The sequence below is a fragment of the Triticum urartu genome, chromosome 7A (assembly GCF_056163025.1).
Source record: "Triticum urartu cultivar PI428250 chromosome 7A, HENAU_Tu73, whole genome shotgun sequence".
Lineage (NCBI taxonomy): Eukaryota > Viridiplantae > Streptophyta > Magnoliopsida > Poales > Poaceae > Triticum > Triticum urartu.
This window is the reverse complement of record NC_141879.1, coordinates 753,282,928-753,299,116: the sequence shown is the minus strand read 5'-3', so window position 1 is coordinate 753,299,116 and position 16,189 is coordinate 753,282,928. Positions and strand designations below refer to the sequence as shown.

Below are 16,189 nucleotides of genomic sequence, written 5' to 3'. Positions count from 1 at the left end.
TTGATTCATAAAATGTTCGCTGATTCAAAAAATTATCGTGCATTCTAAAAAATATTCGTTATATAAAAAAAGTCTCTCATGTTTTTCTGAGGAAGACCATCATGGCTAGATTTATTAAAATCCAAAGAGCATTACATCGTCCACAAGCTTAGGGACCAGACAATCCGGAGGTTTCTGGTGATCAATCAGTAGTCCATACCAAAAAATGTTCGTTATATCAAAAAGTTCTCTCATGTTTCTGGTAATCAATCCGCGGTCCATTTTTTAAGTCTGATTTTCGCTTTTTCCAGGAAACTTCCTGATGTTTCTGATAATCAATCTACATGCCAGTTTTAAGTAGATTTTTGCTTTTGCAGGAAACCCTAATATTTGGGTTAATCTATCCGCAGCACATATCTAATAATGTTTTAAATATATTTTAAACCCTGACTCTATATTTAACATTTTATATATGGGATTTGATTAGAAAAATGAGTAGAATCTGAATAGTCTATTCTTTTACATGTTAACCGTTTTAATATTTCCGTGTATCATAGGAAAAAAGGATACTGAAAAAGAAAAAAAAATCCTAGAAAAAGAATCAGGATGTAGAGCAGTACATTAGCGATAGGAAGCCACATGGGAATATCTATGTTTGGACCAGCCCATATTGCAGAACACTTCTGCATTCTCCCTATGTTGAAACTTGCATAAATTATTGGATACTAATTGACAAGAGCAACTAACTGAAGGTTACCCCTCGCCGGTGACCTCTAGGTCTTTTTTGTTGCCCTTTGAGCATGCCAACTGGTGCGTCTATCCGCCACCACATCTCACATGTTGTTTTATGCATTTTTCTAATATATATACCTCCAAATTGTTTATGTTGTGTTATGCATTTTATAGATTTTTTCTATTTTTCAGATTTTTGGGTCCCGTCTTGTTTTCTCTAAGTTTCGGAGAAAAATATTACAACCTTTTTTTGCGCAAAAATAAAATTTGTGCTTCCACGAGAAGCACAGATTAGCTTTTCGTAGAGGCACCGATTTGCTTCCGTGAGAAGCATCCTCTGTCTCTCAAAAATAAAATTCCATGATTTTTTTTGCTTTCACTAGAAAAACATATTTGCTTTTCATGGAGGCACAAATTTGATTTCACGAGGAGCACAACGATGACCTGTTTAATAGCTTATCCCAGGAAGCCCATCAGGTATTATCATGCGCCACGTGGCCCACCATGTCCTCCTCCTCCCCGTCCAGTCCAGTCCGCCGGAACGGAGCTGATGGGCCTCAAAGCCGCCGTCTTCCTCTCCGTCCCCGCCGCCGTCAGGCCGCTACCTACTACACTCCGCCGCCATCACCTCTCCCCCTCCTCCTCCAGGAGCAGCAGGGCGGCCGCCACCCGGATTTCAGCAGCGGTGATGGCCACCGCGGTGCAGCCAGCGGTGGTGGTGGGCGGTGGCCGGGTGGGCCAGGCGTTGCTCTCCATGGGCCCGCCCGCCGGCGGCGACCTCCTCCTCAGCCGCGGCGAGGCGCTCCCGCCCGCCACGCCCGCGGGGCCCATCCTCGTTTGCACCCGTAACGATGACCTCGACGGCGTGCTCGACGCCACCCCCAAATCACGGTGGCAAGGTGCCTTCGCTCGTCACTACCCCATCTAAATCGCTTGCTCGTTGATGCTGCTGCGAGCTGAGCTAACAATGAAGAAGCTAGCAGATCTCGTCTTCTTCCAGAACGGGATGCTGGACCCGTGGCTGGAGAGCAAGGGCCTCGCCGGCGCCAACCAGGTGCTCGCCTACTTCGCCGTCTCCAAGCTCGGCGAGCCCCCCGTCGACGGCATCACCGACGCCAACCCGGAGGGCCTCACCGCCGCCTTCGGCAACTGGGCCCCCGCCGTCGCCGCCCGGCTGCAGAAGCAAATGCTGGAGAAGCTCATCTGGATTTCAGCCTTGATGCTCGTTGGAGCTCGGCATCCGGGGGCCACGGTTGGCACGGTCGAGAAAGAATACCGAGCTGAGGTAATTTCCTCCTGGCTGGTCTCTCATGAAAGATGACTTGGATCTGTCAGAGTTACGAGCTATTTTGTTCCATTAGTTGCTGAAGAACAGTTAAGGAGTACAGGTTTTTAGATATCTCTGTTACCTTTCTGAATTTTTTACACATCAGGTCATGCCTTCATTCAGTTTACTTCAGCAATTAAATTTCGTATTTAATGCCACAGGATTGAGCTTTAGTGCTTGACAACATATCTGTCCAAGAACAACAGCAGTTACTCTTTGTTCAACACATAATCTGTCCATGTTTTTCCTTTTGCAGGTATCCAGCCTCATAGCTGAACTAGCATCTGCCACAGCTGCGGAGCGGGGCCTTTCTTTCGACGAAGGCATGGAAGAGAGGCTCTGCGCCTACTACAGAGCCGTGGCACACTTCCCAACTGCTGTGAAAGAGGCAAGTCCTACCACTTCCCCAATCTATACGATGGAACCTGCACTTGTACTACATTGTCTTCAAAATTAGTAACATGTAAGCATTTCGACATATAACAGTTCAAGTGGAGGAACGGTTGGTTCTACTCGCTCACTGAAAAGGCCCTCGCGGAAGGGAAGCCTGATCCATGCCCGCTCCACACAGCTTGGCTCAAGGAGATCAAGGTCATATAGATAGAAAGTTTTCATTTCATGCGCACGTGGCACGATTCCTGTATTGGGTTAAAATCCTGGAGCAATTTTTGAAGTTTTTAAAGTTGATGTTATGTATAGTCCATAGAGTATGTCTATTGAAAATAACCTTATGTATGTGAAAGGCAAGTGTTGTGTAATTTAGTATATTATTGGCAGCAAGCTTTTATGAGGTGGAGAAAACAACTGACAGTGTTGCTTCATGGATTGGAGACAGACTATATGTCTTGAGTTTCTGTAAACTGAAGATTCTGCAAGCATGATGGCAGTGAGTCCTGTATGTCTATGACATGTTTTTTGGCACTACTGAACTGTAGCAGCTATTAGCATTTAGCGCATTCTGGAATATGTCGTCCTAATGTGTCTGCTGTTGCTGTTTAGAGAAGAACAGAGCTGACAGTACATCTAGAGTGTTTGTGACAGTTCAAATGAGCATGGTGTGCTGCATGCTAAATAACAGAGTGATTGACAGGAGGAGCAGGGTGTGCCATTTAGTAGATGAGGACGGCATCAGGGCGAGGGATATACTGTCAAGCACTTGTTGGCCTGCAGATCTTCTAAGCCTGGAGTTAAATTGACAAGTGCTCCTGTATTTGAGTTTGTTCAAAACCCATTGTTCACTTTGTATGTTTTATCATATTGATTCTATCTTTCATCAGACTCAGGGGAGGAAGACAAGGAACACAAAGCAGAGGTAGGAGATCAGATCATCCTCACTGCATAATTTGGTATTCTTTTTGCCACTGCATTTTCAGTTTCACTCTTGGTAGTTGTTACTACTATCAGCAAGATGTTCTTGAAGTGTTGTGGTTCCCCAAAGCATGTCAAAGCTTGTTGTTTCATTCTCGAAATAAAAAGGTGGTTGCTTTGATATCTCACTGATATCACTGGAAATCAATACAGCTATTAGCAATGTGGTAAGCAAAACGTTAACTCTTTAATGCTTGAACTAGCTTGCATGTTTTGCACAATCAATTAAACTGTTGTGCTGTATTACATGAAATAGAAATACCTTGTATGTTGAACCGAGGTGCATGATTGTATGCCTGATCTGATATAGTATTAAACCCAAATTAACCGTACCTGCGTATTCTCACGCACGCGCATATACTAGATGTATCGTTCATGGTTCGTTCCCCTACCCCTCTTGCTAAATGGATAGCTCATGGCTTTCGCAAAAAAAAAAAGGATAGCTCATGGTTCTGTGTAGCAGAGTATGTTTAGTTTTTCCCCCTCTATATATACCTTTTTTGGCTGGCGGATAAGCAACATAACTCAAACATGATGCCTTCATGTGCTGGTACATGGTTGTCTTTTGTGGGCCTAGTTCTTCACTGTTATAAGTGAAACTCGCTTCATGGGTCCATGGTTGAACTTTATCTTGAAGCAGCAGGCAAGTTTAGCTCAAAGAAATGCCATTCTTGGAATAAGCTTAGTTGCCCTTGCATCCATGTTGTGGTGTAGTGTTTAAAATCTTCACTTTGTCTTTTCAAGCTCACCAAATGCTTGGAAATTAAGTGATTACTTAAATATATCAAACATATCTTATTAATACCAAATTTTGATATGGATCATGTAATGGTGCATCTTGTGTGAAGAAAAAAAAATATCAAGGTCAACCATCACTTTGCCTTCAAACTTGACTCTCGTTTCGAAACCACATTTCTTCCTCGAAGATAGTCCGATTTCTAAGCGGTGTATGTCACAACTTTTGCGAAACTTTTACCACAAGCTCTATGGATCATATGATGATGTTGAGCCAAGTTTTATGATTATTTTACTTTGTTTGAATTTTTAGACATCAGTAAAACTCACGAATACCATCAAAATGTACTGGAGGGGCAGCAATGAAGGTGATGATAAATACAGAAGTTGCGGTCAATAAGGTAGGGATCATCAAAACACCATGTTTGGGGAAGATTCTTGAGACCCTTACGTTCGGAATTCATTTATTTTTCTTTTGTATGGTATACACATAAACTCAAGAATACAAGTATGTTTCTTCAGCCCAAAAGTTACCACTTTTTCATGCAGTTGCAGTTTAAATTTGAATTATATTCACTAAATATCTAAAAGTGTTTTAATGGATTAATATGGCAAACGACAATCAAACAGTAGCTTGGCTTGCCTACGGGGAGCCGGTAGTGGGTTGGTCACACAGATGGCGCAGACATACATGTTTTCTCAACTTTTGTTCGTATTTTGAAAAAAATGCTAAATACATATATTACAAAGACATAATTTTTTAACTGTTCAGCACACGTTTAAAATATGTTCATGCAGTGTAAAAAATGTTCGCTAAACATTTAGAAAAGGTTTCTAACAATAAAAAGATGTACACGGCATATAAAAACTGTTCACATGTTTCAAAAAAGTGTGTGTGACATTTTTGAAAAAAATGTTATATTGTGTAATTGAAAAAAACATATTGTACCATTCATAAAAATGTACGCTTCATTTTGGGAAAATTACGTGCTTCCAAAATATGTTCGTGATACTTTAAGAAAAGCTCATAAAGTTCAAAAAAGATATGCATCCCTGAAAAAAAGTTTCAACATGTTTTTTATAAAATGTTTAATGCGTATTTGAATAATTACAAAAACATATATTTGAAAAATGATAAATTTCTGCAAAATGATTTAGATAAATGCAAAAAAGGTACACTGTGTATGCAAAATGCTTTACAAAATATATTTAATTTTTTGAATAATGTATTAAAAATGTCAAACATGCATAGAACATGTTTCGCATGTATACAAAAAAATATACAGTATGTATTATAAAATTAGACCTGTGTTGTAAAAAAAGAAAGCCAGAAGAGACTGGCGAGAGAAACAAAGAAAGCAAAGAAAACATGTGAAGAAAAATAGAAAACATAATGAAAAAGGAAAATGTTAAACGAAAAAAAGCGAAGTAAGTGAAAAACTTATTCAAATAGTGAACAACTGATAAGGAAAATCATGGGGGAAAAACTCGCGCGACAGCTATAGTACTTGCCAGGTTGGGTACGGAGTTAAGAAGTATGGCAATGGGCGATAGATAAATACCTCCTCCATGTATGTTTTTTTTAGGTCCACCTCCCTTTTTTGAGCAATTTGAGGTTTCCCACCTGTGTAAGTTTGACAGATAAACAAGCTTATGGGCCGTGGGCAGTGGAAGAAAGTGTTGTTCCTAGGCTTTCTTTTCCCTTGCTCTTGGGCTGGCTTTATGGGCAGTGTCGTCGGCTCCCCGCGCTCACTCTCCATCCACGGCGTCTATTTCTCGCATTAAGCGAGAGAGGAAACTCTCGCGTCGAGAGGTACAGTGTCGGGCCAGCCCTCAGTTAAAGATAAAGGAAAGGGAAAAGGGGTGGACGAGGAATCGATCCCTGGAGTTTGTATTTATTAAAGGGGCTGCGATGTACTTGAAGAGAGGCAAGCGATTTTCTCTGTTTTCTTTTAATTTTTCTCCATTTGTTTATTCAGTTTTTCCATTTTATTTTTCCATTGGTTTTCATGTTTTTTTCCTGTTTTTCCTTTTTTTGACAAGGTTTTCTTCATTTTTTTGGTTTACCTTTTCCTTCTTCGTTTTTTGTTTGATTTTCCTTTTTCATCACTATTTTTTGTTTTTTCTTATGTTTGCTTTTGTTTTCACCCTACATTTTCATATATGTCAAATATTCTTTTAATAAGTGATCAACATTTTTAATATACACGTTCAGCATTGTTCGAATACTTATTCAATATTTTTCAAATACTTGTTCAACATTTTCACAAATAATTGTTCAATATTTTTTGAATACTAATTCAACATTTTTCAAATACTCGTGTGACAATTTTAAACTTATTCGACATTTTCAAATAGTCGTTCAATATTTTTTAATACTTATTCAGCATTTTTCAAATATTTGTTGAATATTTTTTCAATGTGTTTTGGAGGTTGTTTTTTTGTAATATACACATTTAGAATATTTAAAATTATAAAGAAATGTACAAAAATAAAGAAAAAACAAGAACATAAAACAGAAAAAAAAAAACAAAAAACAGGCCTGTGCCTCCCTTGCGACTGGGCCGGCCCATTTGGGCTCCCCCGGACGCGAGGTGTCCCATGTGCTCGCTTAAAGCGAGAAATAGGGGTTCCCTCTCCATCGGCTTTCGTCGTTAAATAAATGGAAAAAAGAACTGCATCATCGGCTTCGTCACCTCCGGCCAAATCCCCTTCCACCAGCGATTGTTAAATTCTTTTATCTGTTGATTCGATGCATTAGGCGCAGTTAATTTCGGTGATCTATACAGAGGGTTTAGGCGTGTGGAATTGCAGAATTACTTTGTCCTAATTTTGATGATACCAACGCAAAAGAGTAGGGTTGGGGCGCTAAAGTTCCAAACGCTGCTGCACCCACCATTGCTACCAAGCTGTAACCAACCATAGACCAGCTTCGTGGCCGACAGATGCTCCTGGCTCAGTGAATTGTATTAGTTCCTGCCTGCCCCAAGGTTACCAATAAACTAGCCCTAGTAGCTTTCAGATCTCAAGGCAAAGTTCACTACATTTCTCACCAACTAGCTGCCTCACCTACTGATTATACAATAGCTGCCTACCTAATTTCGATGTAAATTGTTTTGTATTCAAACAAGGCTTGCTAGTCGTTCTTGTTAACAATGCAGCAGCTGCATCAACCACTAATTCGTTTGCCCTGTATGTTTGATGGACCTAATTAATCACACCTTGCCAGTTCATTGAATCTGCACTTGATTCGATGGGTAAGATAAGAACGAGCCGCGAGCCTAGTCACCGGCCGGCTTAAACGACACAAAACACATACCCATGCCCTGGCACACCTTACAAAGTCTATAAGAATATTGTACTCCCTGTGATGGCGAATACTACTCCCTCCTTTCTGGTTTATATGGCTTATCTCAATTTTTTCATTTATCTAATTTAAAGGGCTCATCTTCATCTTCTTTTAAGATTTCGAGGTGCATTAAATCTTTGGATGCAAGAATTAAAAATGAACTCACCAATGCATTTATGCTACTACTCATCTAGTGGCCAAATATGCATGCACTGCAATTGATCTCAATTAATGCATCAATTTAGTTTGGGTAGTTTTGTAAAGTACGACATACACTCCTCCACTCATCATGTGCCTTGGTTGATGAGATTATAGATTTGAGTCCTATAAATCAAAAATGAGGGAGTAAAATCAAGCTAACACGCATCATCAAAGTAGACTTGGTTTTGCGTGCATAATCCCCTTCGTGTCGATCCATATGTAAGAAGTACTCTCTTCGTCTGGTTTATTAGGCCTTTAAGCAAAGTAACCGCGTCTCATTTTTTTAAGGCCCCTGAACATTCGTAATAAATTTCCCTCGTTTCTCTCCGCTCCACGAGCGATGGATTGGTTAGGAAGCTGTATCATTAGCTGCATGCACTATGCAATAACTGGTAGACGTGGGCGTGATTGGCCAGTGAAAAAGTAAAGCAGTCACCGGCTGCATGCAGTAGCTAAGAGCAAGTACAATAAAGTGAAGTAGTTGGAGGAAAGAGAGGAGGAGAGAGAAGAGAATCGGCTCTTGCTTAGTAGCCAGCTGCAACCGGAGACCAAATACACTTTCTGAGGATGTAAGGTGGGCCAACTATTGATAAACTAGTACATATTTAAAACGTATTATTGTACATGCCGGCTAAGAGATTGGCTATATATGACATGCCAACTTTTTATAGCCGGCCGTTGGCTGTATTATTAACCATGCTCTAAGAGCTGGTCTGGTTGGCCATTGGCATGCTCCGAACATTGAGTTCTTAAATCACGCGCCATCAACATTGTATTTTTCCCTTAGTACCTGAACTTTTGTCAATAGGCCTAATAAACCCGGACGAAGAAAGTAGTGTACAAAGTTTTCACATCGATCGAGGTCCTAATTAAGAAAGTAGCTCGTATGTTTAGTGAGCCGATCGATGGAGCCTAGCTACTACCTCCATCTAGGTGAATAAGTCATTTGCGTAGTTCTAGGTCATCAATTTGAGCAATTAAATATGTGTTATATGTCATGAAAAGTATATCACTAGATTTCTACACGGATGTAGTTTTTAAATATATATTTTTTGTCACGTATAATACATATTTAGATAGTTAAATCATTGACCTAGAACTACGCGAATGACTTATTCACCGAGACGGAGGTAGTACGATTCTTTTGTGGAGCTATTCTGAGATTAACTAAACCATGGATTTAAAGCTGAAAGTAACTACCCTAATGAATTATATGAGCCGATCGATGAAGCTATACTGAATTAATTTGCTGTGAATGTGGCCAATAGCTAGCGCCATCATTAGAGCATGGTTAATAGTATAGCTAGCTGATGGCTATATGGAGACGCTATGTCATCTATAGTCATCTTCTACACTCACTCATATAATAAGGCGGGCTATAAGGTTGGCTGTAAAATTAGCACTTTTTCTAAGCTACTCTCTTTCTTTGCATTTATGTATTTGCCTAGAAGTTAGCATATAGCTAGGTTCTTGCATGAGAGCCCATCCCCATCTATTTTTTCATCTCTCTTTCCTTCACGTAGACAAAAATGCCATATAAAAGGGCCATAAGTTCACTATTTTACTTGCTCTTAGGAAACTAAGTTGGCTTTTGTGTAGAGCTGTCAGCAAGGTCTGAACGCAGCATGTCCTTTTCTGGTTGCAGATGTGCACTGTAGAGCTTCGCACAGTTAAGATTTGTGATCCTCTTATCTGCTATGTGAGGTGTAATATAGCTAGAAACGATGTCCCAGACTGTAAACATTACAAGATATCAACTATAGATATATACTTGGGAGTATAAACCTTATTCTCTTTGTGGATTGATTACGATCGCATATGTCTTCATTTTCAAAAAGCTTGATGTGCAACCACAACTGTAAGTTGTTTTTCAGATAATGGGCACTTTTATTGAACTTAAAATGTAGCAACAAATAGATACAATCATGATGAGCAACACCGGGGCTCTGCATATCTAGGATGCACACAACAGCCAAAACACGAACTATCTGTCAAAAGAAAAGAGAAAACCAATGTATCGGCAATCCTTTATGACATACACTATGTCGTTGAGGGAAGTCATTTATGGCATGTGGCCATTGAAGTACACACGGTCTGTTGCCATTTTCCCTTCCACAAACGATTTTTTACATTTTTAGGGTGCGATTGTTAAATACTTTACCTTTCGACGGCTACATTATGAGCAAGTAATCTTTAATCTTACATATTTGGCGTTTCGATTCAGAGGGTACATAATTCCTTTGTATTTTTTGTCTTCATAGATATCAACGCAGAGAGTGGTGTAGGGCCCTCAAATTGCACGCTAGCTTTGTGCCGACAGATGGTCTTGGATGAATAATACTCCCTTTAGTCCTTTTTAGTCTGCATATAAGTTTTGTCCAAAGTCAAATTATCTTTACTTTGACCAAACTTATAGAGAAATGTATCAACATTCACAATGCCAAATCAATATTGTTAGATTTGTTATGAAAGGTAGTTTCATCTATATATATATTTGGTACTGTAGATGTTGATATTTTTCAAGATAAATTTGGTCAAAATTTGCAATGTTTGACTCGACATAAATCTAATACGTGAAGTAAGAAAGACCGGACATGAGTACAAGTTCCTGCCTGCCCCCAAGGCAATAAACTAGAACTAGTAGCTGACAGATCTCAAGCATTGCATCTCTCACCAACTAGACCTAATTATGATTTAAATTCCTATGTATTCAAACAAGACTTGCGAGCTACAGGAGCAAGTCCTTCTTGTGAACAAGGCATCAGGTGCATCAACCACTAATCAATTTCTCCTGTACCTAGCTAGCTAGCTAGCTAGACAAAACGTCAGAAATCGAGGGACTTAATTAATCCTTGCCAGTTCATTAAATCTACTCGCAACAAGACTGTTGCCAGCTGGCTGGTTCTTTCTGCCGGCGTGGTTGTCCTTGAAAGAGATATATAAAATACAAGTGTACTCCAGTATATGTATGTCGTTTGTCCTATTTATTGTCGTATCTTTCATAGGATCCATGTGGACGTATGGCACAAATCTTTGTTTTAGATTTTCTAGAGCATCAAGTTGAGCAATACGTACTACGTACTTTCTTGTATGGAGCGGTTGAACATTACTTTAAGCACCCTTTCCCATGGTGCAGAGAGCTTTCTCAATCAATTGTATTTCTTAAAACCTTTTTCATGAAACAACCATATGCATAAACGATAGAAAGTAACCAAAGACGTGACTGCGCATCACCTAATTCCAGCGTTATCAAAAGTCGATTGTATGACATACGTGAGATAGTTCAGTCATCCTAAGAAATTATGAGATATTGTTAAAATGTAGACTTCACAAACCTAACATTACCATCAATTAATTACTCATACAGGAGACACACAGCTAATGGCTTGGGTCAATCCATATGTCGTGTCCTGATACCCTTTTCTATCATACAAGTCATTCTCGGTGAATAAAATGCCCAAAGCTGTTGAATGTGGACGTGATTGAACACCTAATTCCAACGTTATCTAAATTGATTGTATGGCTTATGTGAGATAGCTCAGTCATCCTAAGAAATTATGAGATATTGTTACAATGCAGACTTCACAAACCTAATCTTACCATCAGTTAATTACTCATACAAGAGACAATGACCTAATGGCTCGGATCAATGGATATGTCGTGTCTTAATACCCTCTTCTATCATCCAATTCATTGTCGTGAATGAAATACCCAAAGTTGTTGAATGTGAATGCGACTGGACGCCTAATAACATTGTTATCAAAGGTTGATTCTATTTCCGTATAATTCATAAAGTCATGGTATTTGTTAATATTTGCCTTTAATCGATTATGGATTTTAATTCCCTCACCTCCTGTTAACAAGTAACTATGTCCTAATTCAGAAGTTAGACTGGCCAGATCTATGACGTGAGATAGATTAGTGGTAAGAAATTATGAGATATTGTTAGAACGTAGACTCCACAAACCTAATCTTCACAATTTAATACTTGTAGGAGAGACAAACAACTGATGGCTTGGACAATTATATGTCTCACCTTAATATCCTTTTGTAACATCCAAGTCATTGTTGCATTGTGACCTTTTTGGCTCTTAGTCCACACCAGTTTGTTCCCTTTGCAGCGCATACATACGGTAGATAGGACATACCCACCAGCTTGCATGCATCTGCCCAATAGAAACTCTAAACATTCCAAAGGCTAGGCCCTGGTCTATATATGTACTAATATGTGAGCTTAATTTATGAGAGCCTAAAGTGCTACATTTATCAACTTCCGGTCCCAAGCAACAAAGGAAAGAATGTACCTAATGTGCATTATATCTGCTTTGTTCTATTTGTTGTCATCGTCTCTATGAGCGCACTGATTCTTCCATGTCAACTCTTACAAACCTTTATTTTCTTGAGCAGCAAGTTGAACAATACTTGTCTTTCACAGAAAAGTTGAAAAATACTTTAATCACCATACTCTCCCATACTGCAGAGAGAGCTCAACCATTGAGATTTCTTAATCTTTTTTCGGGCGTACAACCATGCATCAGAGAGTGTAAAATAACCAAAGCTATTGAATGTGAAAGCGATTGGATGCCTACTGGTACTATAGTACAACTTTATCAAAAGTGACCCATCCATGTACTATTTTTCAATGATCAATTAAATATTCCCATTAATGATCATGGGGTTCAATTTCGAGTAATTACGAGCTAATTTAAAAGTTGTGAGATGAGCTGAATCTATCAAACAAGACTGGCAAAATCTATCTCATGTGTGAGCACTAGTAGAAAAAGGGTCAAACGTGAAGCACATTAGTGCCGGTTTGAATTTGAGCCGGCACTAATGTGTACATTAGTGCCGGTTCCAACGGCTAGCCGGGCCGCTCTCATTAGTACCGGTTCGTGGTGAACCTTTAGCACCGGTTCATGCTACGAACCGGTACTAATGAGAGTGGTGGCAGGATGTTGTCAATCTGGGGCCCCTCCAGCACCTTTAGTACCGGTTCGTGGCGAACCTTTAGCACCGGTTCATGCCACGAACCGGTACTAATGAGAGTGGTGGCAGGATGTTGTCAATCTGGGGCCCCTCCAGCACCTTTAGTACCGGTTCGTGTCACGAACCGGTACTAAAGGTCGTCCTACATAAACCCTTCGTCCACCCGTCGAGCTCGCTCTGTTCTTCCCCTTTCCCCTCCCTCTCTGTTCTTCCCCTCTTCATCTCGAGCTCATCACACATTTTGCCCAAAATTTGTCAAGATTTGAAGGTCCCCATCGATTCAAATGATCACAAAGGTTAGCAACTTTGTCCTTTCATCTCTCATTGCTAGATTAGCTCTTGCAATGCTTTATATAGTGTTTAATTTGTGAGTTTAGTAATTTGGGAGGAATTATATGTGCTAGTATTTGATTTATATGCAATTTGAGGTCAAAAATAACACTTAGTTTGCATATGTAGGTGTGGTTTACTTAGTGCCTTCAAAATCTCCGCCGTAACCACCGTCGATCGCCCGCACCGTCCCGTCGCCGGCACCACCTTGTGGTGAGCCTCTTGTTCATGAAATTTTATATAAAAATTGATGTTTGTGTGATTTGGATATATAGTTACTCGTATAATTATCTTACCCGTACGTTGTTTGTTATACATAGTGCCATGGTTTTGATATCCGTCCCCGTCGGCCCTCGTCCTTGTTATGATTCGGATGTGGTATATATATTCTCTTTTAAAACTAGTTGCATTTCGTGTTTATGACAAATTATGTCCATCAAGTTGACATAGATATTTTTTCTAGGAGGTATGTGAACCGGAAATTCCAACCGACCCTATTGTCGAGAGGTTAAATTTAGTTGAAAGAGAAAACGAGTACTTGAAAAAAAATTGAAAAGAATTGAGGGGGAGAAGATGGAATTGGAGTTGCATGTTGCCGATGTCGTCGATGATCACAAGATCAAGATGGAGAAAATGCGCTTGAAGATTAGAAAGATTAGAAAATATGCCATCGATAGTGAGGCTTGGTATCATTATGCTGTTGGATCAATTGTTACCTTACTTGCGATCTTGATCGCATTTGTTGTTGCATTTAAATGCTTTAGCTAGAGAGTTATTTGTTTGTTGCATTTAAGTGTTGTATGAACTTTATGTATGAACTTGTATTAAGTTGGTGTTTTTGGTGCTGTGTATTGAAGATGAGCCGACAATGGATGTACGATAACCGATGCTCTCCCGAGTTCATTAATGGCGTGCAAATTTTTCTGCTTGCGGCTGAGGCAAACAAGCGGGCAGATGGTTTTATGCCTTGTCCATGTGTTGTCTGTAAGAATGATCAAAATTACTCCAAGTCAAGAATCATTCACGTCCACCTGTTTAAGTCTGGTTTCGTGCCCCACTATAATGTTTGGACCAAGCACGGAGAAAGAGGGGTTATGATGGAAGACAATGAAGAAGAAGAGGACGACGACAGCTATCCTGGCCATGGGTTCCCTGAATATGATGATACAACAATGGGGGAAGAAGCTGAGCCGGTAATGCGGGAAGAAGCTGAGCCGACAATGCGGGAAGAAGCTGAAGAAGAGGCATCAGATGAGCCCGTTGATGATCTAGGTCGGGCCATTGCCGATGCAAAGAGAAACTGCGCAAGTGATTTGGAGAAGAAGAAGTTGCAGCGCAGAGGATCACAAAAAATTGTTGTACCCGAATTGCGTAGGTGACAAGAAAAAGCTGGGCACCACACTGGAATTGCTGCAATGGAAGGCAGAGAATGGTGTATCTGACAAGGGATTTGGAAAGTTGCTGGTAATGATAAAGGATATGCTTCCAAAGGACAATGAATTGCCTGAGAGTATGTACGAAGCAAAGAAAGTTGTCTGCCCTCTAGGGTTAGAGGTGCAGAAGATACATGCATGCCCTAATGATTGCATCCTCTACCGCGGTGAGTACGAGGATTTGAACGCTTGCCTGGTATGCGGTGCATTGCGCTATAAGATCAGCCGCGATGACCCTGGTGATGTCGAGGGCGAGCGCCCCAGGAAGAAGATTCCTGCCAAGGTGATGTGGTATGCTCCTATAATACCACGGTTGAAACGTTTGTTCCAAAACAAAGAGCATGCCAAGGCGATGCGATGGCACAGACAAGACCGTAAGAAAGACGGAAAGTTGAGAGTACCCGCTGATGGGTCGCAGTGGAGAAAAATCGAAAGAAAGTACGGAAGGAGTTTGCAGATGATGCAAGGAGCGTATGGTTTGGTCTAAGCGCGGATGGCATTAATCCTTTTGGGGAGCAGAGCAGCAACCATAGCACCTGGCCTGTGACTCTATGTTTGTATAACCTTCCTCCTTGGTTATGCATGAAGCGGAAGTTCATTATGATGCCAGTGCTCATCCAAGGCCCTAAGCAACCCGGCAACGACATTGATGTGTACCTAAGGCCATTAGTTGAAGAACTCTTACAACTGTGGAATGGAACAGGTGTACGTGCGTGGGATGAGCACATGGGGGAAGAATTTGACCTAAAGGCGTTGCTGTTCATGACCATCAATGATTGGCCTGCTCTCAGTAACCTTTCAGGACAGACAAACAAGGGATACCGCGCATGCACGCACTGTTTGGACGATACCAACAGTATATATTTGGCTAATTGTAAGAAGAATGTGTACCTGAGACATCGTCGATTTCTTCCGAGCAGGCATCCCGTAAGAAAGAAAGGCAAGCATTTCAAAGGTGAGGCGGATCACCGGACGAAGCCTCGCCACCGTACTGGTGCTGATGTACATGATATGGTCAAGGATTTGAAGGTGGTCTTTGGAAAGGGTCCTGGTGGACAACCTGTTCCGAATGACGCTAACGGACGCGCACCCATGTGGAAGAAGAAATCTATATTTTGGGACCTGCCCTATTGGAAAGACCTAGAGGTCCGCTCCGCAATTGACGTGATGCACGTGACGAAGAATCTTTGTGTGACCCTGCTTGGCTTCTTGGGCGTGTATGGGAAGACAACAGATACACCTGAGGCACGGGAGGACCAGCAACGTATGCACGGAAAAGACGGCATACATCAGGGTCATGCAAGCTACGCTCTTACCAAAGAAGAGAAGGAAATCTTCTTTGAATGCCTGCTTAGTATTAAGGTACCGTCTGGCTTCTCGTCGAATATAAAGGGAATAATAAACATGGCAGAGAAAAAGTTCCAGAACCTAAAGTCTCATGACTGCCACGTGATTATGACACAACTGCTTTCGGTTGCATTGAGGGGGCTTCTACCGGAAAACGTTCGATTAGCCATTGTGAAGCTATGTGCATTTCTCAATGCAATCTCTCAGAAGGTAATCGATCCAGAAATCATACCAAGGTTAGAGAATGATTTGGTGCAATGTCTTGTCAGTTTCAAGTTGGTGTTCCCACCATCCTTCTTCAACACCATGACGCACGTCCTAGTTCACCTATGCGAAGAGATTAACGTTTTGGGTCCTGTATTTCTACACAATATGTTCCTCTTTGAGAGGTTCATGGGAGTC

At 40.8% G+C, this 16,189-nt stretch overlaps 2 protein-coding genes across 4 annotated transcripts in view; one reads left to right on the top strand and one right to left on the bottom strand.

The window, feature by feature from the left end:
* The first annotated feature begins 1,177 nt into the window (after window positions 1-1,177).
* Window positions 1,178-4,304, top strand: LOC125524925 (uncharacterized). 3 transcript variants are annotated; one of them, XM_048689951.2, is made up of 6 exons: window positions 1,178-1,610; window positions 1,695-1,996; window positions 2,295-2,426; window positions 2,525-2,629; window positions 2,816-2,924; window positions 3,038-4,304. In XM_048689951.2, the coding sequence occupies exons 1-5, from the start codon at window positions 1,262-1,264 to the stop codon at window positions 2,885-2,887; spliced, it is 960 nt and encodes a 319-aa protein (XP_048545908.2). In that variant the 5' UTR covers window positions 1,178-1,261; the 3' UTR covers window positions 2,888-2,924; window positions 3,038-4,304. The 3 variants fall into 3 exon arrangements, with proteins under 3 accessions (XP_048545908.2, XP_048545907.2, XP_048545910.2); XM_048689950.2 differs by having other exon boundaries at window positions 2,816-2,933; window positions 3,038-4,303; XM_048689953.2 differs by having other exon boundaries at window positions 2,525-4,304.
* A 4,966-nt stretch (window positions 4,305-9,270) lies between these two features.
* Window positions 9,271-16,189, bottom strand: part of LOC147962855 (disease resistance protein PIK6-NP-like) — a 26,548-nt gene continuing 19,629 nt past the window's right edge. Inside the window, exon 3 of the mRNA XM_087534329.1 lies at window positions 9,271-9,425. Coding sequence (XP_087390455.1) covers window positions 9,271-9,425 — 155 coding nt within the window. The remainder of the gene's footprint in view (window positions 9,426-16,189) is intronic.